This window comes from Trachemys scripta, chromosome 1, assembly GCF_013100865.1.
Source record: "Trachemys scripta elegans isolate TJP31775 chromosome 1, CAS_Tse_1.0, whole genome shotgun sequence".
Classification (NCBI taxonomy): Eukaryota; Metazoa; Chordata; order Testudines; family Emydidae; genus Trachemys; species Trachemys scripta.
In genome coordinates, this window is record NC_048298.1 from 232,290,491 (window position 1) to 232,318,472 (window position 27,982).

Genomic DNA, 27,982 nt, shown 5'->3' on the forward strand with positions numbered 1-27,982 from the left:
TATCTGGGGAAGATAGGCTGGGGGTTTGAAAATGAGACACTTGCGCTATACCATATTCTGCATACAAAGGGTTACAAAATCCACTCCCATTCCAACTATCTAGTAGTGCTCTTGCTGTTTCACAAACAGTAGTAGATTGCAGGTTGCTTTGTTCAGCAGTATTAAAAAAAATCTCATAATTTGAAGGGAAGGAGCATTTGGTGTTGCTAACACTTAGCCCACAGGATCAAGGACAAGGTAATCTGCTCTAAAATCTGGAACAGAAACCCCCGTTGCTCCAGCAACAAAATCACAGGTTTTATCACAATCCAAACTGTCTTCACTTGAGCTGCTCTCTGCGTCAGAATCTATTTGATTTCTCAGTCTTTGAGTTGTGGACTTGGTCAACACTCTACTTTACTTTTGTCCCAGTTCCTCGTCTGGCTTATCTCCCTGGGAAATCAGAGTGTCAGGTTTAATCTCTGACAAATCTTCCCTAAAAACTGAGTATCTTCCTTCATTTCCAAAACTATCCAATCATCTTCTAAAACCGGAGTGCCTGTATTAAAAATCTGTCTCCCTTCCTGTAAAACAGCACGAAGCTCAGCCAACTCCCTCTGTGTGGCTGTGTTAGGAATCTCTAACTCTTGGGCACGATCCTATTCAAATTCATTAGATGCTCCAACATTGAGGTCCTCTGCCTGGTTTGTAATATTTTTAATCTCCCTTATAACTAACTCGTGTTGCTCTACTTTTTGCCTAAACTGTATCTCTAAAGAAGTCCACAGTAACAACAAACAGTCATTGCTGCTTTCTTTAAATCTTTGCTATTAACTTTCTGCTATTATTAGCCTTTGTTTAAACAAAGTACACACAAACCCAAAGGGATCTTGCCAGTCTGCTAAGTTTACCATGGTGTCCATACCTCCCCCATGACCAGCAATAGAAGACTTAAAAAAGTCATTTAAATTATTTGTTTACTCTTCCTTTAGAGTTTCTTGTACCACTAGATCCTGAAGAGGCATTCCCCATTCAGTACATTTTACTAGAGTAAAAACTGGTTTCTTTAATGTTATGTACTCTTGGAACATTAAAGTTCATATGTCAGCAACCTGACTCAGTTTCCCCAATATCCTTATTTGAATCTTTGGATTCTCTTTGGCTTGGAATCAATGCAGGTAGAGGGAAGGTGCATAATCACTGGATGTTTCCCAGTGATCCTTTAGATTATTTTAAGAATCAAAGGGTAGGTGATCAATCCCCACCCAGTATCCTATTTAGGGTCTTCAGTTACCCTGGACTGGAATCAAATTTTTTTTCCGATGAAGGGAAAAAGTGCTTCAACTTCCTAAGCATCCGTTTGTGCGCCTTAATGATGGTAACCTATCATCTTTCAAATACCCCTCTTAGAGTCTTCAGTCTTTTTTTCTAGACTGGAATCAATACAGGTGGGGGTAGAGAGGCACGATCACTTCCGACACACCCCTTCAGTTCTGGGAAATGTAAGTGGAAGGAAGAAACGTGGTCAACTTTCTAAATACCTCTTTGGCAGCCGAATAAGATGCCCTTGTGGAGGTCTTTGGCCTGTTTATGGGCTGGATTTTTAAATAAGTGATAAATTACCTTAAACGGGGTCTTTGGCTTCTCTGTGAGCCAGAATTAAGAAGGGGGTAGGAAACGCGGTCAACCCTGTCCCCCTGTTTGGCACCAGAATCAAAGGCTAATGTGCTGTCACCAGCCTTAGTTTTTCTCTGAGACTTCCATCTCTCTGGCCAGTCCCTACAGCCTGTTTAAATTTGTGGGGGATGCAAGACCCAAGTTTAACTGCTTGTCAGTATCTGGCTGTTCTTGGGTGGTCTCGCATCTATGTCCTTGAGCCAGTACGGGGTTTCTATAACTTTTAATACCACCAAAAATCAAATCATATATTTCAAAACCAGTTAGTTCTTTTGTATAACACTAAAAATATTTTAACTGCAGTTGCTCAAAAGAGACTAAAACAATTCCACAGTCTATTTCAAAACAATCTTGCAACTGTGTTACAAAACTTAAGGATTCTAAGGCCAGGTCTACACTACACCCCTAATTCGAACTAAGGTACGCAACTTCAGCTACGTGAATAACGTAGCTGAAGTTCGAAGTACCTTAGTTCGAATTAGTTCGAACTTACCTTGGTCCACACGCGGCAGGCAGGCTCCCCCGTCGACTCCGCGGTACTCCTCTCGGCGAGCTGGAGTACCGCAGTCGACGGCGAGCACTTCCGGGTTCGACTTATCGCGTCCAGACTAGACGCGATAAGTCGAACCCAGAAGTTCGATTTCCAGCTGTCGAACTAGCGGGTAAGTGTAGCCAAGGCCTAAGTGAAGTGAGAAGCAAGAACTGCTCTTTAAAGTCTTCCTGACTTTCCCACTTCCCAATGAACCCCCAAATCACTCAGTCATAAACTTCACAGTCCTAGGTTTTGACACTAATTGTAATCTTAGATTTATATGTTCCCAATTAATATTTTAAAAATAAGGAATAAAACCAAACTGAATTTTTTAAGGTTCGAGCCTCCAGGATGATTAGAGATAATTTAATGTAATTTTACTGGAGGAATGTGAATGATGCCATGAGTGATCAAATTAAAAACTTTGCTTAACCGACTTGTATATGAAATAAAAAAGCATTGCAATATAACCATATGTTGCATTGATACTCCCATTTTAAGATGAACTGATGCTTTTAGGGGTAATCGCTTCCTAAATGAGAACAGGTATAATCTTTTCTCTAATGGTATCTTGATGGTGGATGGGTGCACCTAATCTGGAATCAGCGTATTTCTCTTTTTATAATGAAATAACCCCCCCCCTTAATTAATTAGCATTAAATCCACCTTTTACCATATCTGTATTTCCGCTACCATAATTACATATTTTCTACTTTCTCACTGGCTTTTCAACACTAAATGTCATCCTAATTAACATCTCACAAATGCCATAGAAATAACTATCAATATAGATAGCATTTTCCAAAATATTAACATTTTATTTAAAACACTTGTAAAAACCAGCTAGGACTAAAACTTGTTTACATGTTTGGCTATGTCCTAACTTATCTTTAGCTTGCCTCCAAATTGTCTCACTTCACTTTACTCCTTATTTTCCCAGGCCTTGCTTGACTATTGTCAAGGCTACTTTTAAGAAATAGATTTTTGGGCCTACTTACATTTCTATATAAACATAAACAAGCATCATCTCTATTGGCTACATGGAAGAGAAACTGATTGTCTATAGATTATCTGCTCCTGAAAACTCCAGTTCAAAGACCTCCAAACTATAGAAAGGAGGGACTGAACTTTTCATGCAGGTGCTAGTTCTCAGCTAAGGCTGTTTCGAACTTGTGACCACAAGAGAGACTCCTCTGTGGGGTGTGTGTGTGCGTGTGTGTGTGCGCGCGCGCCAGAGCTCATATTGAAGACAGTTGGGGTGATTTCTGGTAAGCTTATTAGCATATGTGCAGATTCTTTTATTGTTTTTAACACGTTTTCTCTGTAGTGCTTGTGCCCCAAGAATAAATATGCCTGCTTAGAAAGTGCTGTGTGGTAACTTGTAACTGTGGCATCGCACTATTAACAGTTTCTAAAGAGAAAGCAAGCATACCTGTTTAGGCATACTATCTTTTGTTGGAAATAACTCAGTGAAGCTAGGGAACTCTTCTTCAGCCTGGAAATCCGTGATCGGGAAGAGGAGAGATGCAGGTCTCCACCCAATAAAGGCAACAGTTAGGGAGCTGGACCCCTGAGATTGGGGGCCCTTGCTCAACTACTAAGGGTATGTCTACACTGCAATTAAAACCCCGCTGGCTGGCCTGTGCCAGCTGACTCGGGCTAAGGAGCTATTTAATTGCAGTGTAGACGTTCAGACTTGGGCTGAAGCCTGAGGCCAATGTTTACACCACAATATGCTCCTGTGATAAACTCAAATATTAATAAAGTTATTGTTGCTATTGAGCCACCTAATAGAACAGGGATTGGCAACCTTTGGCACGCGGCTCGCCAGGGTAAGCACCCTGGCGGGCCAGGCCAGTTTGTTTACCTGCCGCGTCCACAGGTTCAGCCGATCGCGGCTCCCACTGGCCGCGGTTGCTGCTCCAGGCCAATGGGGGCGGCGGGAAGCGGCGCCAGCACATCCTTTGGCCTGTGCTGCTTTCTGCAGCCCCCATTGGCCTGGGATGGCGAACCGCAGCCAGTGGGAGCCGCGATTGGCTGAACCTGCAGACGCGGCAGGTAAACAGCCTGGTCCGCCAGGGTGCTTACCCTGGCGAGCCACGTGCCAAAGGTTGCCGAGCCCTGTAATAGAACAAGGTTTAGACGGAAGATCTTTAGTGCAATCAGATTAGGTATCTGAAGAAACATTGAGTTATTAGCATATCTAGATCTTGCTGTTTTTGTGGAATGCTATTTCTAGTACTTTTTGTGTTGTGCTCTTATAATTACAGCAGAATATAATCTTGTTTAGTCATATACATTGGGTCATTTAATTGAATTTAAGATCTCTAAGCACTGTGAGCTGTTGCAGGAGTGTGGGAGCTGCAGGAACTAAGGATTTCCTTCCTCCTTCCTGGATCTTCTAAACCTTCTAAGCTTCTCTTCCTGATCCCAGCAGCATCTGCAGCACTTTGAACTTCAAGAAAGTTATTTTCCCCTCTATCTGTTATAGTCACAAACAGAATTAGCTGTTTTCATTGTAAAAATACATTTCTGCAGTGTTTCATTGTTCACTGTATCAGAAATGCAGCTTATCCTACTGTGACTGGGTCTAGCCATCATATTTCAGCAAGTCTGGCATTTAAATTAACAACTTGTTGAAGTGAATGGAGGAAACTGATACTTCCTTAGTAGTAACATTGCTGGCTGATTGCAAACAAAACTGCATCAGTTCACATTTAAGGTATCTTTGTACCTGGAAAACACTTTTTTTTTTTTTTTTTTTTTTAAATGGAAAGCTTACCTTCTGTGGAAAGTGCTGGTGTACCTAACTTTCCAAGAGTTTATGGATCCACTGATTTTCAGATTTCCCCGCCCCCAATCCATGGATTTTTTTTTACTGCCCTTGCTGCTTCTTCTGACCTAAGTACACCTCTACCCCGCTATAACGCTGTCCTCGGGAGCCAAAAAACCTTACTGCATTATAGGTGAGACCGCGTTATATTGAACTTGCTTTGATCCGCTGGAGTGCGCAGCCCCGCCCCCCGGAGCACTGCTTTACCGCGTTATATCCGAATTCGTGTTATATCGGGTCGCGTTATATTGGGGTAGAAGTGTATCTAGATGTGAAAGCTTAAAGTGCTAAGGGCTTGTCTAAACACAAAAACTGCACGAGTATAAATAAAATCACTTTAAAACTGATTTTTGTTAAGCTTGTGCAAACCCCTATGTGAACAAACTTAAATCAGTTTGCTCCTGGTTTATATTGATCTAGCTTAATATGGTAACTGAGCTAAATTATTTTCATAGATTAAGACCATAAGGAACAACTGTCATCTCATTTGACCTCCTGCAAAACATAAGACAAAGAATCTTGCCCAATAACTTCTACATCAAGCCCCTAATTTCTGCTTGAGCTATAGTATGTCTTTCAGGAAGACATCCTGTCTTGATTTAAATATGTCAAGTTAACCCAGTGCAATTTTTGTATATAGATCCCACTGGATTGTCTAGTTCATCATCATCCGGGGGGGGGGGGGGGGTGGCTTTCTCAGACTGTATGCTTTCACAGTCAGATTCTTTATCTGTTTTTTCCTCTCCCCTTCCTGCTTTTGGTTGGCATTAACTCTGACACTTGTATAATGCCACCTTTTTGCTAAATTGTATCTCAGTAGTCATATTTAAAAATGAAGAATGTGGTGGTAGAGATGGTGTTCTTCGAGGTCTATACATGAACACCTGATCCAGTTTTACCCACAGGTTTATGGATCCACTGATTTTCAGATTTCCCTCCCCCGCCCCGAGTATCTTGCTCTATAGTACTGAAGATATTTCCTTGCCTTTGGAAATATGTTATGCTCTTGTTTGCATAATCCATTTGACACTTTTGTAAGATTTATGTTTCTCTTTTCAGGTAAACCTAAATTTCAAGGATGGTGACCACCCCCTTGGCATATGTCAGGAAAAATACATAGAAGACAGCTAAATAAAGACTAAGGTATGAATACTTTCTCAAGCAACAAATCCAAAAGGAGGATGCATTTGGAAGTTGTTAAATTCTGTAATAGAGCCCTCAAGTTCTCTTGAATTAATCTTAGAATCAGGGCTGGCTCTACTGTTTTTGCCGCCCCAAGCAGTGCGCCGAATTGCCGCCGCAGATGGCGGGGGCAGTCCGTGTGCCACCTTAATGGCGCACGGACTGCCCCTGCCGTCCGTGGTGGCAATTCGGCACACTGCTTGGGGGCAAAAACACATGGACTGCCGCCCCTTGCAGATTACCACCCCAAGCACCTGTCTGGAGCCGGCCATGCCTAGAATCATAGAAATGCAGGGCTGGAAGAAATCTCGAGAGGTCATCAAGTCCAGCACTCTGCACTGAGGCAGGGTCAGGTAGACAATCCCTGACAGGTGTTTAACCTGTTCTTAAAAACCTCCAATGATGGGAGGATTCCAGCCAGGTTAGGGTTAGGGTTAGGGTCTAAGCCTATTCCAGTGGTTAACTGTCCTTCTAGTTAGAAAGTTTTTCGTCATATCTAACCTCAATCTCCCTTGCTGCAGATTAAACCAATTTCTTCTTGTTCTACCTTCAGAATCTATTCATTATCTCCCATTGCTCAGAAATTTTTATTTTCTTCCCAAAACTTATTTGTGTGACTGTCACTAGAAAAGCTCAGATCCAGCAGTTGGCTGTTTGGTTTTGATTACATATTAAGATTTCACAAAACATTTCTTTAAAAAAAAATACTGTGGAGTCCAAAAATAAACATGAAACTTCCCTAGCTGAGCAGAGAGTGAACTTGGGGTGGGTGAGTTCTGCTTCTTCTTCTACAGTGACCTAGGCAAACCATCTGCAGTAGTCTAGATCAGAGACTCCCAAACTGTGATCAGTGGAAAACTGGCAGATCACATAGTGCTGTTGTGTGTTTCCCTCTGACAGAAACAGAATGGTTAGGGAGGCAATTACATTAAAATAAATGTGTGATTAATTTAGCTAAAATGATGCAATATTTCCTTATTACTTGGAAGGGAGGAGGTTGTCATAATGGGAAGGCGCAAGGCACTTGGAAGCTGGTTAACAGCAGATACGTTGGGAGGGGGCTTGACGTGCTTTGAGGTGAAGACTAATTCTAGAGAAAGCAGGCCTATGAGTTGGGGGAAAAATAGGAAGTTTCAGAGAGGAAGATTCAGGCCTTCGGAGCTGTGGGATCTGCTGGTCAGCATTGTTTTTTTGTCAGAGAAACTTATAGAGGAAGCTCCTTCTATTCGCTGAGCTTGGTTATACACACTAATGCATGCGCAAACTGGGGTATTCATCTTCTCCAGCATTTAATGGGACAATGCCTGTTAAGAGTAGCTAATTCTTCCCAATGCACTGTAGAACTTTATATATGAGCTGTTTGAAGTTTTAATTGACAACATGTTTAATATATTCTAAGTATGTCTGGAGCTCTGCTTTTTCATATATGCATCCTTTGCTACTTGTTTATTTCTTTTATCTACCCTGTAAAATACCCCATACGCTGTATAACAAAATTACATAATTTTAAAATCAGCTTCCATATAAGGATTGCATAACTAATTACAAGACTGGCAATAACCAGAAAGCTTTGAAGATTGCCGATGAGACTGGACATGCAAAAAAGGCGTAGAACATGCCAGGTTGCTAATAGAAACCTGCAACACTGAACAGTGAACATCTACCTATCTTTCCTTTGGAAATCCAGACATGCAAAGTTACACAACCAGAACCCAGACAAGATTAGTCCTTAAAATAACTTGTCTGCCACTTCCTGACTAGATAGTCCTGAGTACTTAATGAGATGCAAATGTAGCAACAAGCTCCTTCATCTCAGATTTGCACTGGAGTTATCCTCCAACAGAAAATTATAGACTTGTCCACACTTAACAGTTCTGCCACTTGAACTACACTGGCATAGTTAAAAGACCAAAAAAGCCCTACGGTAGAAGCAGTTATACTCTTATAAAAAGGAACTGAAATAAGCTATCCTGGTATAAGACAGCTTTATACTAGTATAACTGTGTCTACGCTTGGGCTTTCACTAGTATAATGGTCAGATAAATCGCGCCCCTTAGTGATATAGGTACGTGGGTAAAACATGTTAACCACCCCTGTGTGTGGACCAGTTAATGCTATGATTTAAAGCTTTCAGAGGAAGATGCTAGGTCAGCACTCTCACTTCTCCTTCCCAAAGGGATGAATACTCTTAGTGCCTTTGCATTTATTCTAGGATCAGTGGGTATAGTACAGAATAAAATTTACGGTGCACTTTGAACACTTTTAGCATGTTAATGAAATATCTTGTTTTCTCTGCAGCAAAACATGATATCTTCATTGTGGTTCATTTGCTGTATAATTCCTTTTGTTTCTTCATTCAATGCTGGTAAGTCAAACTTGTTTATTAATAATTGAATTATTTCTAAAATGAGTTATTTTCAGTATATACATGAGTTAAGTAATAGCACAACAGAGAAGGCTGTCTTGCACTCTGCCATGCCAGAGGTGTGGGTGTATTGATTGGTTGCCCTTTCTAGGGTGTCATTGTACCAGAGATGATGATGACTGCATTATGTGTGGTCTGACAGAATTGTAAATGTATCAAAATGTAAACTGTACAAATATAGAGGGAAACTTTAAAAATAGGTATCTTAATCTTTCTTAAAAGTACTTAGTTCTAGAATTAAAATGGCCTTTTTATAACAGCATTATTTACGATCTAATGTCTGCATACCTGAAGTGTGTAATATCTCAGCATACCAGTGGTAGATATCATCCATATAGGTGATAGTGCAGTGATTCTCAAACTTTTGTACTGGTGATCCCTTTCACATAGCAAGCCTCTGAGTGTGACCCGCCTTATAAGTTAAAAACACTTTTTAATATATTTAACACCATTATAAATGCTTGATGCAAAGCGAGGTCTAGGGTGGGGGCTGACAGCTCATGACCCCCTATGTAATAACCTTGCAACCCCCCCCATGTAATAACCTCACCACCCCCTGAGGGGTACCGACCCCCAGTTTGAGAACCCCTGTGATAGTGCTTTTGAGCTTACTCAGAATGTCCTGGACAGTGATAGCTGTGCACCTATTAGCGGGCAATTTCTGGCTCCAGTCATAGGTAGAATCTTGCTTTTTGGGTTTAGGATTGCAGGGTTGAAGCCTGAATTTCTAATCTTATCCCCATATTCACTTGGAAGTCACAACTCTCCTTAACTTCTGTCACAGTGAAGAATGTCTTTCATTTGCCATGGAGCTGTAAGGACTCTATAGGATAGAAATTCTGTTTAGCATCTCTCTGTAACAGAGTGGAGCATGAACTGTGTTACTGAAGAGAGTTTTCTTTGTCTGTTTATAGCATCTATAATATCCCAGTGAGTAGAACTGTTATGCTTAGTGAATAGCAAGGCTCATCTATCTTTCTGAGAGATTATATGACTTTGTTCATAGTCTCCGCCAATAACATTCTCGTGCTTATGAATTCAAATGTATTTATCCAAAACACTCAAAAATTCCAGAAGGCGATAATATGCGAAGTCAAGTACACACAGTATCTCAGTAAAATAAGTGGGGGAAAAAAAAGTATACTTTTATTACTGAAAAACACACTGTTTTTGCAAACAATTAACTGAAATTCAGAATTGGCAGTGAGGATATAAGTCAGTGGCTTTACTAACTATTTCTTCTGTCTATGACATTCTAAATTCATGATAGTATAAGGCAGTGACAAGATCTTACTTTTTGTGTCTTTATTGCTAAGGTGGTTACATGTTGTACAAGGTGCCCTAGTGACGAGTGTTCTGGTTCTAGGCCAGAAGCGGCCAAACTTACTGACCCTCCTAGCCGCATTCGACAACCTTCAGAAGTTCGAGAGCCGGGGCGCACCTGCTGGGGCTCGGGGCTTCAGCACCACAGGAGGCACCTGATGGGACTTGGGGCTTCAGCCCCACTCCTGCTGAAGCCCCAAGCCCTGGCAGGCATGCCTCTAGGGGCAGAAACCCTGAGACTCCCCCTCCCCGCTGGGCAGAAGTCCCTGCCTCACCACTCTGCTGTAAGGCAGAGGTCACAAGGTCCCCATCCCCTGTCTGGTAGGTGGAGAATGGAGTCAGGGGTGCATGGGGGGGCGGGGCGCTCTGTGAGCTACACTTTAACGGTAGCCGCATATGACTCGTGAGCCACAGTTTGACCACCCCTTCTCTAGGTATTTCAGGAAAGCTATAGATAAATAACTTACAAAAGATCTTTTCAATCCTAAGTAAACTATAACGTATTTAAGGTTCAAGTGCATTTCCCTGTTGGTAGGGCCCTACCAAATTCACGGTCCATTTTGGTCAATTTCACAGTCATAGGATTTTAAAAATAATAAATTTCATGATTTCAGCTATTTAAATCTGAAATTTCACAGTGTTGTAATTGTAGGGTCCTGACCCCCAAAAGGAGTTGTGTGTGGGGGTGAGGGTTGCAAGGTTATTGTAGAGGGAGTTGCAGTATTGCTACCCTTGCATCTGTGCTGCTGCTGGTGGCGGCGCTGCCTTCAGAGCTATGCAACTGGCAGCCTTAGAGGGCATAATGTTAGTCTGGTCCTGAAATTGTGTATGTAACTCCCAGTTTACTTGTGTACTGACTTAAAATTCTTTAGATTTAAGTCCCTTAATAGAAATTAGGATTGCACAGAGCAATGACATTCCTCTCTCCTCTTAACAAGAGCAGTCTTGAACAGATCCAAATTGATTTGTACTCCATTGAAAACTAGCAATTATATTTTAAATTATTTGGCAAATGGCATAGACGGGGTGGGGGTGGGAGAGAAAGGAGGACTAAACTGGTAAGTGGAAAATTTTTAATTTTAAGGTTCTATGCAGTAAAATATGGATGTGGGTTTCTTCTTTAAAAATTCAACTCTGGATTTGTATAGGATTCAGTATATCATGGATTTAGAAGCTTTTCAGTAAGGCTCAATTTTTATCAAGTATTTTGGACACTCAGTGTTACAAAAGTAAGACCAAATGTGAAATCGGTTCTGTGGCCAACTGACCTGCTCTGTTTATATGGCTGTGGTTAAACTGACCTCTTAAAAACGTTAGGTATGCAGATCTCTGTCATTAGGTGTGCAGATCTGTGTTGTTCTATCTTCCGTTGAGGTCTGAATGCTTGCAGTCCCTATCTTTTTGTTTATGGACTTCTTGCTAGTGTACATGCCTTGCCTTAACTTGTTACTCAGTCATAATTCGTGAAGTCCTGCTTATGCTTAGCATGTCATATAGTGTAATGCTCAAACAATGTTTGCCATATTAAATGAAAATCTGGAAGTATGGGGGAGACATGGCAACTTGCAGGATTGGTCACAGGATATATGCTAAAACCGAAGACTACTTGGTCTGAACTGTTGACTTGCTACTGACCTCATCTGGTCATGTTACATGCTGCAGATTCAGATTTTTATCAAGTTTCTTGCCTATCATGTTCTCCAGTGCCAGAAACCACCTCTGAAATGCCCTCTCCAGCCTGGATTTGGTCCACCAGGTCAGAATTGAGTCACATTGTTCAGAGCACTGTGGGGGAAACTTGCACTGCTCCTAGCCTGTACTGCACTTATTGTGACAATTTTTACATTGCCAATCTAGTATCTTGTATGAGTACTAAAATTCACTGCTTGTCTTTAAATAGAAAGAACAGGAAAATTACATCCTGAAGATCATGAAGTTCAATGAATTTGACATCTTTATATACTGCTCTTTATATTGAGGCTACTGGAGTTAAATATAGCTCTTGTATGACCACCTATTTTAAAGGGTATTGTGTGCCTTAAAGCTTATGAAAGTTTTGAAGTCCTCAAATGGAAGATGCTAAACAAATGCAAACAATAATATAAATTGTTATTGAACAATAACTCATCAGTCTTGTATCTTTGTAACTGAATAATTTAAGTTACCTCTGCCAGTAAAATTAAGGAAAAATTAACCAAAAAAAGCAAACAATTTTGATAATTTCTAATTATGATTTTTTTTTTCAGAACAAAGCAAGCTGTCTAGTCACTACGTACTTGTAGGAGAGCCTATTGCTATCAGTTGTCAAATAGCTAAAATTCAACCACTTCACTCTGACTACAATCTGACTTGGTATAGAAATGGTAGTGATACACCAATAACTACAGAGACACATTCCAGAATCCATCAGCAAGATGACTTGCTTTGGTTTATTCCTGCAACTTTAGAAGATTCAGGACTTTATGAATGTAACATAAGGTAAGGGCCTGTATTTTTAGAAATGTTTTTACATGCAAAATTGTTCTACAAAAGGGAAAAATGATGACACATGAAGTACAAAAATGTATTTTTGGTGTTAATCTAGTGTGTAAAGACTTTTCTTTTACATATTTGTATGGAAACAGCTAGACAGCTTTTCAGCTCTGTTTTTGATACTATACTAATATATCTGAGTTTCTTCCATGCTAGTAGAACTTGGCTTAAAATTATACTTTATGCTTGTATAATGGTTTTTCATCGAAGTGCTTTAGAACTATTAACTAATTGAATTTTTTTGGAAGTGTAAATTTGTAAGTATGCTTTTTAACTCTGTTGGAGTTAATGAGTCACTTCATATTTAATTTTATAGTCCTGTTTCTGACAGACAGTAAAACAGTTTTACTTTCTTGGTTTGATTCAGTTAATCCGGAGACTGAGAAATGTGGGGGTGAGGTGAATTTAGTCCAGTCACAGTCCCGTTTTAAAAATAATACTTATCTATGGTCACTTTACATGTCTCGCTAAACACTATTTTAAAGTATGGGTTTAAGAGTAAAAGAAATACAACTTACTGAAAATCAAGGCACCATGTTATGCAGACTGCTTTGCCAAATACTTTAGGGTATTTTCAGATTTTTTAAGAGGCCAGATAGATGATGATGATGATGATGATGATTGGAATATCTTTCATCCTAAATGAGAGAGCTAGGACTGTAGAAGCAAAGAAGAAAGTAAAGCAATTCTTCTCAGCTTCCTTTGGGATTTAAAAATCCCACTTCTCCTTACTTCATAGGATGACAGAAGCTCAGTTTTGTTCGTAGGGCTCTGCCTACATTAGGATTTTATATATCGGAAATAAAGCCTAAAATTCATTCTGTACCAGTCAGGGATCCAGAGCCTGACTTGCATTATTGTGGACATGGGAAGTACTAGTAATGGTCCGATTTGTTGTGTTCTCATTACAGGAATTCTAACAGCTCTGACAAAGAATATCTACAGCTAAATGTTTTCAAGAACAATGATGGCTTATGTTTTAATGGAGAAACTATGTATAAACAAAAAGTGTTTATGTCAATTGGTGGAAAGATTACATGTCCTGATCTGGAATATTTTTATGATGAAAATAATACTGCACCTGAAATACAGTGGTATAAGGTACTGTGTATATGTATTTTTACTGTAACATTCCCTATCATATAATTTAATGCTTCTAGTAAGCTAACTGTGCATGGTAATGAGAGAGAAAAAAAGACAAGATTTTTTTTTTTCTGTGTAATGTGAATAGCTACCTAACTTTCCAAATCTATTGGAATATTATAGGAAACGTAATAAGAATGTGCTTACATTTACATTTTAAATAAAACAACCCCTCTATTTTTCCAAAGCATATTCTAAAAGATTCTGATCTATACTTAAATTGTAAGATGGTCCATAATATTTCGGCATCAAAAATGTGAGTGTGATTTTGCTATGTTACTTTGATGTGTAATTGGTTAAAAATATGAAGTAGATGAACACATTACACTTTTAATCATTCAATTGGATCACTTTTCTCTTGTAGCTTACAATTCTTAAAAACCTGTTGGACATGCTTTGTCTACTAAAGATTAAATAAATTATCTGGCACTTTTACATTGCTAGTGCAGCTTCAGCTTCAAAGAAAATAAAGCTCATCAAAGCTGTTAAATCTTCTGTTCCAGTAACAGGAAAGTATTTAGTATCAGAGGGGTAGCCGTGTTAGTCTGAATCTGTAAAAAGCAACAGAGGGTCCTGTGGCACCTTTGAGACTAACAGAAGTACTGGGAGCATAAGCTATCGTGGGTCAGAACCTCACTTCTTCAGATGCAAGGAAAGTATCTGACATTTTAGGCCCCACGGACCTGAAAGGGTGTAGATTCTGGTCCAAAGCAAGCTAAATTATCTAGGGAAACAGCTGGCCTTCTGTGTAAAGGTCAAAACCCAGAAGCCCTGTTAGAGGTGGTCCTCTGTCTGGCTGGGGGAACGAATGCTTGTGAGTCTGATGGAGCCTAGGGCCTAGGATGAGCGCAAACTGGCTGACACTCAATCTAGGAAAGATGGAGGTGATGATGATTTCCTGGGGAAAGCATCTAGAGAAGTGGCATCTTCCTGTATAAATGTTGGAGGGATGGGGAGTAGGGATTCAGCCTCATTGATGATAGGTGGGCATACAGTTTTAGGAGTGCTTTTGTCGTTTTAGACATTAGTGGCCAAACTTTTTTTCATATGCATATTAGCACAATGATTGCGGTGACATACAACTCCGATATAAGTCACCAGTGATCTATGCATTTGTCACCAATAACACACTGTACAAGAGATTTACTCTTGAAAATCAACTAAAAGATACAGCTGTCACAATGTGGTAGTCCACTTATTTGCTGGGGTTGGCGTTAAGGAGCATGCTATATTGGGGCTTCATACACTGCACTGACTTTCTATGCGCTTTTAGATACAATTCAAATTGTTGATCTTCAAAGTTGTAAGTGGTTTTGGGGGGTCTAGTTAATGGAGAAATTGCATCTTTCTGCATGCACTGTGATTAGGTCCGGGGGGATACCTACTCTGCTTTAAAAATTGGGGTTTAAATTAATACTCGTAGAAACACCTTCTTGCTGCACTCTGTGGGAAATTAAAGTAATCCATCACTTAAAGAATACACAGTATGTTTTAATATCAAGACCAAAATGATGGTTCAGCCATGCAATGTGCCCCTTGACTAATTCTCCCTCTTACCTATTTCCCTAGAGTATCATGGGAAACTGTTCTTGGAAGTTTCATTGGAAAACTTCTAAAACAGTATTTTAATTGGAAGAGAACATAATGAAAAATCTGTTTAGATGCTTGAAAACATAATCTCTTCCAAAATAAAAACAAAAAATAAAATCCATTAATTCAAGGGCCTCGTTATTCACTGCCATGAAGAAGAAATTAGTTCTACTTGTGATCTCTTAGTGTAGGAAGAAAGCACTTAGCTCCTGCAGGATAGTTAAATGCCAATGTCGGTCAGCTAAGAAACAGCACCAATATATGCTGTAAAGGTTAAATATCTGGATAGATGTCCTAACTAGAGCTGGCTAAACATTTTTGGACTAACATTTTTTTGAAAAATGCATGGGTCAACTGAAACATTTCACAAATTTGTGTTGAATTCACTGAATTGTGTCAGCTGGAAAAAAAAGCTGCCTTTTGACTTTTTCAGAATGAAATGTTTTGACTTTTCAATTCAAGATGACGTTTTGAATATGACTCCCATTTTATTTAAAAAACAACAACAAATCCTATAACAAAACATTTCACTTTTGATCTTGAAAGTGTCTCTTAAAATAGAAAGATGTATTGTCAGTGTTTCAGTACCAAAGCTCTGTACATTCATATTAAACTTGACAACTACCTTGCCATATTCAGAGAATATTTGGCAGTACACCTCTACCACGATATAACACGGTAAAGCAGTGCTCTGGAGGGGGGAGAGGGGAGGCTGCACACTCCGGTGGATCAAAGCAAGTTCGATATAACGCGATAAGATTTTTTTGGCTCCCGAGGACAGCGTTATATCGAGGTAGAGGTGTATCTACACCTTGGGCAGGAAGCTGTATTTTACATGGTTGAAATAACTTTTTTTTTTTTTTTGGGGAAAATGCTTTAATAATCAATATTTTATTAGTACTCCCAAATAACAGCTATTTTTGCTTTATTTAGGAATGTAAGCCTGGATTACTGCAGGACAACAGATTTCTTTCTTCACTGGGTGATATCTATCTTATGATTAATAATGTAACTATGCATGACAAAGGAAACTACACGTGCAAGACAACATATACTTATATGGGAATACAACATAATGTTTCACGAACCATTTATGTAGACGTTGAAGGTATTATGTTCCTTTTTTTTTTTTATTTTTTAAATGTCTTTGGCTCTCCTGTGTTAAAGTTTAGGGTTAATAGAGCTAGTTATTGGCATATCAAATCATGGTTAATCTTTCACCTTCAAAAAGTGCAGCTGGTTTGTAAAATTTAAAGGCATTGAAACTTTTCTAAGTTATTCTTCCCCAAAATGTTAGAAATAAACTACAATAGAATTTTGTGTTGGAACAATTAGTCTTTCCCCTACTTGTATTTTGGATCAAATTAAGGCTTGCAATCCCCTTGTGGAAAAAGGTTTACCACACGCAATTGAAAAAACCCTACACTTGAGATCTGTTTCTTTGTGAGGAGAGGGCGAAAGACCATGTGACACTAATTTCTGCTAAGCTATCGATGAAATTTAAACTACCAGAAACCAAACTCTCAATGTTTGGCATAACAGAGCAAATGATATCCAGGGCTTAAAGTGTATGACTTGTTACTCTTGCCAGTACGCTTTCAAAATAATTTTGTTGGTACTGCAGTATTTTATTTTACTGAAGGCCAATGCCACATAATCGTGCATGTGTTTCAGTGTCTCAGTACACAGTTGTGGAAGAGGTGACCTGTGATGATGGTAGTATAGGGAAGTGTCACTTGTTCTTACCGCTGTGTAGGTAGTTGAGGACAAAAGATGATCAATATTCGGCAAGAATAGGCCATTATCTGCATAGTATTTTTACACTTCAAGAGTTCACTTGGGTCCATCAGACTCTTTAGAGGGGAGTATAAAACAGATTAACTGCCCTAGTGAGAGCACACAACAGTCCTGACTGCAAACAATAAGAGGAAATTGCCTTTGGCAAGATTATCAATCAACAATCAATGAAAAATCAAGAGTGTGTCTATATGCAGAGCTGGAAATAATTTAGGGCATTTTGTCTTTAGCTGTGACAGCCTGAATTATTGCAAATTGCTCACCCGAAAAGACACACAAACTGAAAGAATCCATAATCAGACAGTGGAATTCCAGTTTCAAGTTGCACAAAACCTGTATTTCCTGAGCTAGGAACGTTGCTGGGTCAGCAACTACTTCTAGAATCTTGAATGGATTTGGTGGTCAAGAGCACCTTTTTCCTCAGATCTGGCTAATCATTTTTGTTCTCCTCTTTCAAAGCCAGTCCTTATTTCACTAATCTAATGCCTCTTCGATTTATGGACTAGACTACCACACTGTGGCTTGTTTGGGACCCCACAAGACCCACTTGAAGATTACAGCAGGCACAAAACATGTTTTCCTGCCTGCTTTGGTAGTGGTAGGCAAAAGGAACACTCTACCAGTTCAACAGTTCACTTGCTCCCTGTTTGCTTTAGGTGCAATTCAAGGTATTAGCTTTTGGGTACTTGATATCGGAGTTACTGCCTATCCCTGTGGTTTGCCACAGCATTTGAAGTCAGTTTAGCATTCAACCAAACACCTAGCTTAATCTGGGATACTTCCATTGTAGTATTATTGACTCTAGGATTAGCTCCTTCCCCTGATCCAACAGAACCTGGGTTTTGTTTGACCTTTAGGGCAGAATATTGAGCTTTGTATATTTCTGAGAAGAGACACATTTGTATATATGTGTATTTACAGGCCTCCAGAGACATGTGGAAGGAAGTATTATACATTTAAAATATAACGTAGAAATCTCAGTGTTTTAGGAGTTATATTTGAGACCTTATCTCTGTCTTGCACTAGGAGCACAAGTGCTTTCTTGTGATGGCTTCCAAACTTTCTGCTTTATATGGGCAGATAAATAGGAAAAGGGACAGAACATTGGCTCAGAAGGACGTGGATGGGAAATACAGCATCAGAGATGGGGGAGGGACAGGCAAGATGGGTTTAGGACTTTTTTTTAATTTGCAGAGAGAAGGATGTGGCAAGTAGAGCTGGTCAGGGAACAGTTCTCCCAGCTGGCAAAGACTCTTGGGATTCATAAGTTTTTTGCCTGATTTTTTGATACAGTGAAAATCTCCAATATTTGTGAACCAAAAAACCCTGATTTTTCTTTTGTTTGGGTCAATCAAAACATTTGTTTCAATTTACCTTTTCATTTTAACCTTTTTAGTTTAATTAGCTTAAAATTTGAAACAAAGTAGTTTTGAACTAAAAAAACTGGAAGTGTTCATTTAAAAAATGCATAAGCAAAACATTTTGACAACTTTGAATTTGTTTTTCAAGTTGGGGAATTATAAATGGACCCTGTTTCACAAACAATTTCAGTTTTGATAAATCAGCATCTTTTGACTGATAAACATTTTGTCAAAAAACTTCTGACCAGTTCTAGTGCCTGCCTGCAGGATTCGGGGCTCAGTGTGCCATTCAGAAACATAGTTGCCTGGGAAGCAGATCTGCCCCACATTTAGCTTTTGGCTAGAGGTGTTCTGGCATTCAGGCCCCATCTTGCAGCTTCCCAGTCTTCCTGCTGACCTATTTGGCATTTGACAGGTTCCCAATAGGTGGTAGGAGCAGATTTGACTTGAGAACATCATCTTACCCTGTTAGTCTCTTGCTCACTCTAATTTAGTTCCTCCCCTCTCCCTCTCCCTCTGTGAGGCTGTCGGAGAAAAGGAGGGAATCTCAGCCACTGTGAGCAGCAGCACCAGCTGTTGCTGAGAAGGAGAGCATGGCGCCAAAAGAAGAATTGCTAAGGGAAAAGGAAATTAAGTGTCTGGGTGTCAGAGAGAAAAAACTGATGGATTTTGGAAAACTGATGGTTACTATGGAGGGACTTGTGTAGTGGAATGCCCACAAAGGAGTTTTATGCATTAAAACCAAACACACACACATATACTCTCTCTCTCTCTCTCTCTCTCAGGCTGTGTTGTGTGTGTGCGTGTGTGTGTGAGAGAGAGAGAGAGAAGACCATGAAAGCAAATCTGCTGGGAAACTACTCTTTATGGCTTGGGTGATCAGCTTGCTCTTAGGAATCGGCTAGAACCACTAATGGTGGAGAGGGAGAGGTGGCCGGGGCATAAAATAGCTGACTGCAACAAAATCACTAGCAGCTACATTAGTCTTTTTGCAATAAAAAGTTAGTTCCAAACCTTGAGCTTCCAGCAAATCTAAAATACTAAAACGGGGAAACTGCCTTAGTATCAGCATTAGCTTTGGTATTATCAGACGTGCTTGTGTGCATCTAAGGGGAAGTCAGGCTTGCTGCCTGACCATCCTGAGATCCGAATTCACTGCTAGTGTCATGGCTGCTGCATATGTGTATGCAATGTTGTAGTGTCAGTCAGCATTTGACACCACAAGAACCATTCTTCCAAAAAAAGGCTGCTTGAGATGAAACTTCCATCTTCAATATTTTTGATTTGGTGATCTACTTGTTTAGATACTTTCAGAACATTGGTTGGTATTTTATAAGAGCCTAAATAGAATAGAAATAGATTTTACCTGTGGTGAGAGGACAGCTATTACTTGCTGAAGACTGACCGTGATTGATAAAGCATACAAAACAATACAATTCCTGATTACTACACACTCGAAGCTCCAGTCCAGACATTATTCTACTAGATAAAACATACATGAAAAGATTTGTGGTGAACATTCAAGATGTCAGTGAAATATCCTCTCCCTCCCCCTTTTTCCCACTGCTCTTATGAGTATCATGAGAATTTTTTTGGTATTAGGCTTCCTATAGATTTATTTCTATAAATATGCAAATAATTTCAGATTTACAGATAAGGTGAATCTTATGCTTAGTTTGATCCTAGAGTGAAATCCTTTAACCAAATAAAGAAAATCTATTACAGATATTGGAAAGTTTGAAATGACCTTCATGTGCATTAATATTGAGTACTTGGTAACATCATTGTCAACTACCTGTAAAACAAGTAGTGTAGCAGTTGTAGGAGCAGGGGTAATGACCACTGGTTGTTAATCTTTTTTTTTTTATTTTTTTATTAGAGGGCCCAAAGAAGACACCACCAAAGTTTATTTATCCGAAAAACCATTCGATTGAAGTAGAACTTGGTAAGTAATTGCCTTCTAACAAATCACTAATCATAGAATTATAGGTCTGGAAGGGACCTCGATAGGTCAACTAGTCCCGGTGCTGAGGCAGGACTAAGTATTATCTAGATCATTCCCTGACAGACATTTGTCTAACCTGTTCTTAAAAATCTTCAGTGATGGAGATTCCACAACCTCTCTAGGTAACTTGTTCCAGTGCTTAACTACCTTTACAGTTAGGAAGTTTGTCCTAATGCCTATCCTAAATCTCCCTTGCAATTGAAGGTCTTTACTACTTGTCTTGTCCATAGTGGGTAAGGAGAACAATTTATCATCCTCCTGTTTATAACAACTTTTTATGTACTTGAAGACAAGGGTGACCAGATGTCCCGATTTCATAGGGACAGTCCCGATATTTGGGGCTTTTTCTTACATAGGCTCCTATTACCCTCCATCCCGATTTTTCACACTTGCTATCTGGTCACCCTATTGAAGACTATTATCATGTCCCCCCTCAGTCCTCTCGTCTCCAAACTAAACAAATGTAATTTTTTCAATCTTTCCTCATAGGTCATGTTTTCTAGTCCTTCAATCATTTTTGCTCTCTGGACTTTCTCCAATTTGTCCACATCTTTCCTGAAGTGTGGTGCCCAGAACTGGACACAATACTCTAGTTAAGGCCTTATCAATGCTGAGTAGAGTGGAAGAATTATTTCTTGAGTCTTGCTTACAAAACTCCTGCTAATACATCCCAGAATGATGTTTGCCTTTTTTGCAACAGTAGTACATTGTTGACTCTCATTTAGTTTGTGACCCTCTCTAATCCCCAGATCCCTTTCTGCAGTACTCCTTTCTATGCAATCATGTCCCATTTTGTATTTGTGTAATTGGTTTATTCCTTCATAAGTGTAGTACTTTGCATATGTCCTTACTGAATTTCATCCTATTTATTTCAGACCATTTCTCCAGTTTGTCAAGATAATTTTGAATTCTAATCCTGTACTCCAAAGAGCTTGTAACCCTTCCCAGATTGGTATCATAATAGCAACCAGGCAAAACCAGTCTGGAATCCTGGCTCTATTGAAGTCAATGGCAAAACTCTTATTGATTTTAATAGGGCCAGGATCTTACCTGAGGAGTTGAGGATTTCTAAAAGCCAGATGACAATTCTACTTCGATTGCTTGCCCATATGTATTTTGATCTTGGGGCACATGTGCTTCTCGTGCTCAGGATCAGTGTCTTTTGGCCAGCAGTGCCCATTGGGGGGAAATGTATGTCTCTACAGCAACTAGACACCTGCAGATGGCCTGTGTCAGCTGCCTTGGGCTGCGAGCTTGGACTGCGGGGCTGCTTCACTGCTGTGTAGACATTTGGGCTTGGGCTGGAGCCCGGGCTCTAGGACCCTGTGAGGTGGTAGGGTCCCAGAGCTCAGGCTTCATCCCGGGCCTAGAAGTCTGCACAGCAGTGAAACAGCCCCGCAGCCCGAGCCCCGCATGCCTGAGTCGGCTGGCACAGGCCAGCTGCGTGTTTTTCTTTGCTGTGTAGACATACTCTTAGTGTCCTTGCGCTACTGTACTGAGGGCATAGAGGGTGGACTGGGCCCAACTGCCACTCGGTTCCTTCTCACCACCTGTGGCTGTGAGATGGAGCTCTTTGGTGTCTACATCTTGAAGCATCTTTTTTCGTAATTGCTATAGTTAATTGTATGTATCTTGGTGTTATTTATAGATGGTTTGGGTAGTTGCCTACTGGCAAACTTTAGATCAGTGGCTCTCAACCTTTCCAGACTACTGCACCCCTTTCAGAAGTCTGGTTTGTCTTGCGTACCCCCAAGTTCCACCTCACTTAAAAACGACTTGCTTACAAAATCAGACATAAAAATACGAAGTGTCACAGCATACTGTTACTGAAAAATTATGTACTTTCTCATATCATAAAAATCAATTGGCATATAAATATTGCATTTACATTTCAGTGTATAGTATATAGAGCAGTACAAACAAGTCACTGTCTGTATGTTTTTAGTTTGTACTGACCTCACTGATGCTTTTTATGTAGCCTGTTGTAAAACTAGGCAAATATCTAGATGACTTGATGTACCCCCAGAAGACCTCTGCGTACCCCCAGTGGTACATGTATCTCTGGTGAGAACCACTGCTTTAAATATTTTTTATTGGTACACCTCTACCCCGATATAACGCGGCCCAATATAACATGAATTCGGATATAATGTGGTAAAGCAGTGCTCTGGGGGGGGGCGGGGCTGCGCACTCTGGCAGATCAAAGCAAATTCGATATAACGCGGTTTCACCTATAACGCGGTAAGATTTTTTTTGGCTCCTGAGGACAGCGTTATATCGGGGTAGAGGTGTATTTGGAAGTTTGTCCTTCCATATTTTGTTTTTTCTCAGATTGAAATTTTATTTCTGGCCCCAGGATTTAGTCATGCCCCCTTCCTAAATCACACAGCCTCGGAATCTATGTGAATCTGTTGCCCCTCCTGTAAGGCAGCAATTGCGATTGATGACAGGCGTACCAGATACCTCATCTCTTCTATATGGGGAAGCCCATATCCCTGACATATGCTTGGTGTGTAAGTCCTTTTCTTTTCTAAAAGGACCTTAAAGGTTTGGGGAGGCATGTCTTGAAATATTTGTTGAGACTAGCTGCATGGAGCAATCTCAGTCTGGGCAGGGCAGACCTCCTCTCCTCCTCCCTCTGTCCCCTAACATTCCAGAAGTGCTCCTGTGAGTTTGGATCCACTAGCTCCCACGTGCCATCTTCTAAGACCATTCTAGCTTTGGATTCAGTTAAGACTTTGTTTAAAGTCATCAGACAAAAAGGAGCATCACTTCTGTGGGAAAAGTAGGGCCGATTCCCCAACGGGCATTCTCAGTAAGAAGTCTTAAGTCACCTCACTGCTCCCATTCTAAAGAAACTCCATTGCCCAATCTGGGAACCACAGCAGCTCTAAGGCAGCGTGGCACTAGGGCTCTGGCACGATCTTGGGAATCAAAGTTACCTGCCTCCAGAACAGAGGCCACAGCATTGGGAGTTACCTCAACATTGAGTGCTTCGATGCCGTCTGTGATGGTATCAGCCTCATTGGTACTGCTCTTCTTGATGCTACTCTCTTCAGCACCAAGTGTGTCAGTACTGGGCATGTCCATATCATCAACCCTGATACTCTCTTCTTCCGCACTCAGGTTTGTAGCACCGTCCCTGTCGATACTAAGAAAGTATGTAGTACTGAGGGATCTCCAGCTCTTAGAGGAATCAGAATCTCCTCTGCTCTCCACTGGTCTCTACTGATGCTCAAGGCTGATGTACTAGAATTACTGTGCAAATTTAGCAGTCTGACTCCAGGAATGCTCCCCTCCATCTCCCCCTGCTACACGTCCCCCACCTCCCGCAACCCAAAAAAATAATCTGGAGTGCTTCTTTTCATCTTCTGACTCACTACATGTTGGGGGGTTCCCATAGTTGTTCTCCAAGCAGGGCCAACTCTAGGATTTTTGCCGCCCCAAGCGAAAACAATTTTGGCCGTCTCCCCGCCCCCCGTTTTTTTTTTTCTTATCCCACCCCTGGCCCCGCCTCAACTCTGCCCCTTCCCCAAATCCCCAGCCCTGCCTCCTCCCCCCAGGCTCTCAAGCCTAAGAGGGAGGGAGAGGGAGAAGCAGTGTGTGCGCCGTGGCCACTTGGAGTCTCCCCCTCCCTCCCAGGCTCTCAAACCCGGGAGGGAGGGGGAGATCCCGAGCGGCCGCGGCGCGCGAAACAGCTGATTCACGTGCCGCTGCTCCCCCTCCCTCCCGGGTTTGAGAGCCTGGGAGGGAGGGCGAGCAGCGGCGCGCGAGCGGCAGCAGCAGAGGTGAGCTAGGGCGGCCGGGGCACATTTTTAGGGGCGGCATGGCCCGCGCCAGAATGTCACCCCTAAAAATGTGCTGCCCCAAGCACCAGCTTGTTTTGCTGGTGCCTAGAGCCGGCCCTGTCTCCAAGGGTCCCTTCTTATGCTATTGTGACTCTGAGAAGGAATCAAGGGGGTTTTAGTTATGTGAAGGTCTCAAATGGGATGTAGGAGTAGACATATGTCCTGGTACCCTTCTTTGGGCCCCCCGCCTCATTTCCATACAGTGTTCCAACATGGTTCTGTTGGAACCCCTGGGGTATTCACCTCCCAAGACATCACACCTCTGCACCACCTTCTAGAATGAGAACCTCCTCCCCTATATGTTCTCAGGCACCTAGGCTTGCAACCTATGAATTAGAGCCCCGTGAGGAGTTTTCTGAGGAGGAGCACCCTCAAGCTGAGGATCAGGCAATTTCTGAGGCTATACACTCCTGATCTTGAATGAGGTGGTAGTCCCCTCTAGACCTATGATATGTGGACAGAGTTGGCAGCGGGCTTTGTTGCAAGGATAGGTTCCTGGGTTAGTGTTTTTGTGTGGTGTGTGGTTGCTGGAGAGTATTTGCTTCAGGTTTGGAGGTTGTCTGTAAGCAAGGACTGGCCTGCCTCCCAAGATCTGTGGGAGTGATGGATTTTCCTTCAGGATAGGTTGTAGATCCTTCAGCCCCCAACTAAAACCTCTCCAGCGCATCATGAAGGTGATGGCTAGTGGCATTCTGTTACTTTCTTTGTTGGGCCTGCCCTGTAGTAGGTGACTTCTGGGTACTCTTCTGGCTTTGTAGAGATCTTGTAGGTGTTTGTCTCTGTCTGAGGGATTGGAGCAAATGTGGTTGTATCTTAGAGCTTGGCTGTAGACAAAGGATCGTGTGGTGTGTCCTGGATGGAAGCTGGAGGCATGTAGGTAAGTATAGCAGTCAGTAGGTTTCCGGTACAGGGTGGTGTTTATGTGGCCATTGTTTATTAGTACTGTAGTGTCCAGGAAGTGGATCTCTTGTGTGGACTGGTCCAGGCTGAGGTTGATAGTGGGGTGGAAATTGTTGAAATCATGATGGAATTCCTCAAGGGCTTCTTTTCCATGGGTCCAGATGATGACACCATCCAGGGGACACCATCATAGGACCTAATGGCATCAGCCACACTATCAGAGGTTCGTTCACCTGCACATCTACCAATGTGATATATGCCATCATGTGCCAGCAATGCCCCTCTGCCATGTACATTGGCCAAACCGGACAGTCTCTACGTAAAAGAATAAATAGACACAAATCAGACGTCAAGAATTATAACATTCAAAAAAACAGTTGGGGAACACTTCAATCTCCCTGGCCACTCGATTACAGACCTAAAAGTCACAATATTACAACAAAAAAACTTCAAAAACAGACTCCAAAGAGAGACTGCTGAATTGGAATTAATTTGCAAATTGGACACCATTAAATTAGGCTTGAATAAAGACTGGTAGTGGATGGGCCATTACACAAAGTAAAACTATTTCCCCATGTTTATTTCCCCCCCCCCACCCCCACAGTTCCTCACATCGTCTTGTCAATTGCTGGAAATGGGCCATTTTCATTACCACTACAAACAGTTCTTTTCCTCTCCTCCTGATAATAGCTCACCGTAACTGATCACTCTCGTTATAGTGTGTATGGTAACACCCATTGTTTCATGCTCTCTCTCTCTCTCTCTCTGTGTGTGTGTGTGTGTGTGTGTGTGTGTGTGTGTGTGTGTGTGTATCTATCTTCCTACTGTATTTTCCACTGCATGCATCCCATGAAGTGGGCTGTAGCCCACGAAAGCTTATGCTCAGATAAATTTATTAGTCTCTAAGGTGTACTAATGAGTACTCCTGTTCTTTTTGCGGATATGGACTAACATGGCTGCTACTCTGAAACATATAACTGAGTCTCTCAAGAAACTTGTGGAAGAGGTACAAAATCTTCCCAAATGTTTAGAGATTCTCTATGCCTGGTCAGTTGGCACTTCCCATTAATGATCCTCTTCTGGAATCTGGTAAACATATATGGCAGACACCGTAGGGATAAATTTTCACTTAAACCTTATCCCAAGTTCTTACTGAAAGGATTTATGGGCTTTCCTTTAAACCAACTGATTAATATGCCAATGTTCATTTAGAAATGACATACTAATCCAGGGGAGGCTAGGCTGCACACCTTAGAGTTTGCAGGGCCCTTTTACTTACAAAAAAACCCAAATCCTTCAGGATTTCCCCATGACTACTTATTTTTTACATTTCTATATTTTCTGAGAGAAAAGTTCTATCAGCCCAGAGGCTTTCCAAGTGGATTTTGTGATGTGGTAACAGCTGTTATGAATTAGCTAGTTTAGATCCTCAACTCAGATTAGAGCTTGCTCCAGTGCACTTGGACAGCTTCTGCGGCTTCTGTGCTAAGCGTATCCATTTCAGCTACTTGGAGTTCAAGCCATACTTTTACCAAACAGTATTTCTTGGTAGAAGCACTGAGGTATGATGCTGCTTTTGGCAGAGCTGTACTGCAATCTTTGTTTAAGCAGACTCTGAGCACCTACCTGTTTCCATCAGGTTACTGCTTGTGAGTCACCAAGAGTGGAATACATACGGGCAAGCACTCAAAAAAGAATTACTTACCTTATAATAACTGGAGTTCTTGAAATGCATGACCTGCCCTCTTTTCTGCTCCTGTGGAGTTTTGTAACATCTGGATTCTGCAATGGCAAAGGAATTGAGGGGCAGTTGGCCCCACACACACCCTTTATGCCCTCAGTAGAGGAGCACTAGGCCACTCAGAATGCATGCGGAGCCCCAATGGACATTGCTGGCCAAAAGACTCTGGTCTCAAGCATGTGGGAGTGTGCACACCAAAAGTGCAACACACATGGACAACACACCTCTAAGAACCACAGTTGCTGTAATCTAAGTAACTGTCCTTTCCCAAACTATTTACATAATCATATGAGTCTGCCTGCTTAATGGTACACAATTTTTAATTGTCACGTTTAAATGTTTTGTAGGATCTCATGTCATCATGGACTGTAATATATCTAGTAGCATAGGTACTTTGAATCCATACTGGCAAGTCAATGGTGAGGATGTTAATGCCTTTGATGATACCTACGAGGAACAATTCTATGAGTAAGTATTCTTACAAATCAAATTGCATGTGGATTGAATGCTAAAAATTTTAAAATATATTTGGTGTGAATCATCCATAAAAGTAACTGTTGGACAAAATAGTGGCTAATCATAGAATTATAGAACTGGAAGGGACCTCAAGAGGTCATCTAGTCCAGTCTGCTGTACTCATGGCAGGACTAAGTATTATCTAGACCATCCCTGACAGTGTTTGTCTAACTTGCTCTTAAAAATCTCCAGTGATGTAGATTCCACAATCTCCCTAGGCAATTTATTCCAGTGCTTAACCACCCTGACAGTTCGGAAGTTTTTCCTAATGTCCAACCTAAACCTCCCTTGCTGCAATTTAAGCCCATTGCTTCTTGTCCTGTCCTCCGAGGTTAATGAGAACAATTTTTCTCCTTCCTCTTTGTAACAACCTTTTATGTATTTGAAAACTGTTATCGTGTCCCGTCTCAGTCTTCTCTTCTCCAGACTAAACAAACCCACTTTTTTCAATCTTCCCTAATGAATACCAACAGACTACTGAAAGTACTTCATGTTTAACAAATTTGCCGTACATTTAATAATTATCTATTTTTTCTGTAAGTAATTTATTGAGGCCATCTTATCTAGATTTTGGAAATTCATAATAGCATGATAATAC

The 27,982-nt window shown here is 41.0% G+C and overlaps 1 protein-coding gene across 9 annotated transcripts in view; it reads left to right on the top strand.

Moving 5' to 3' along the window:
- The window catches only part of LOC117870720 (interleukin-1 receptor type 1-like), a 73,844-nt gene that overhangs the window by 31,568 nt on the left and 14,294 nt on the right, over positions 1 to 27,982 (top strand). For all 9 annotated transcript variants that reach the window (XM_034758008.1, XM_034758014.1, XM_034758006.1 and 6 more), the window contains 7 exons: positions 6,081 to 6,164; positions 8,502 to 8,568; positions 12,198 to 12,429; positions 13,395 to 13,584; positions 16,150 to 16,324; positions 20,254 to 20,319; positions 27,216 to 27,336. In XM_034758008.1, the coding sequence (XP_034613899.1) occupies positions 8,508 to 8,568; positions 12,198 to 12,429; positions 13,395 to 13,584; positions 16,150 to 16,324; positions 20,254 to 20,319; positions 27,216 to 27,336 (845 nt within the window). In that variant the 5' untranslated portion in view covers positions 6,081 to 6,164; positions 8,502 to 8,507. The remainder of the gene's footprint in view (positions 1 to 6,080; positions 6,165 to 8,501; positions 8,569 to 12,197; positions 12,430 to 13,394; positions 13,585 to 16,149; positions 16,325 to 20,253; positions 20,320 to 27,215; positions 27,337 to 27,982) is intronic.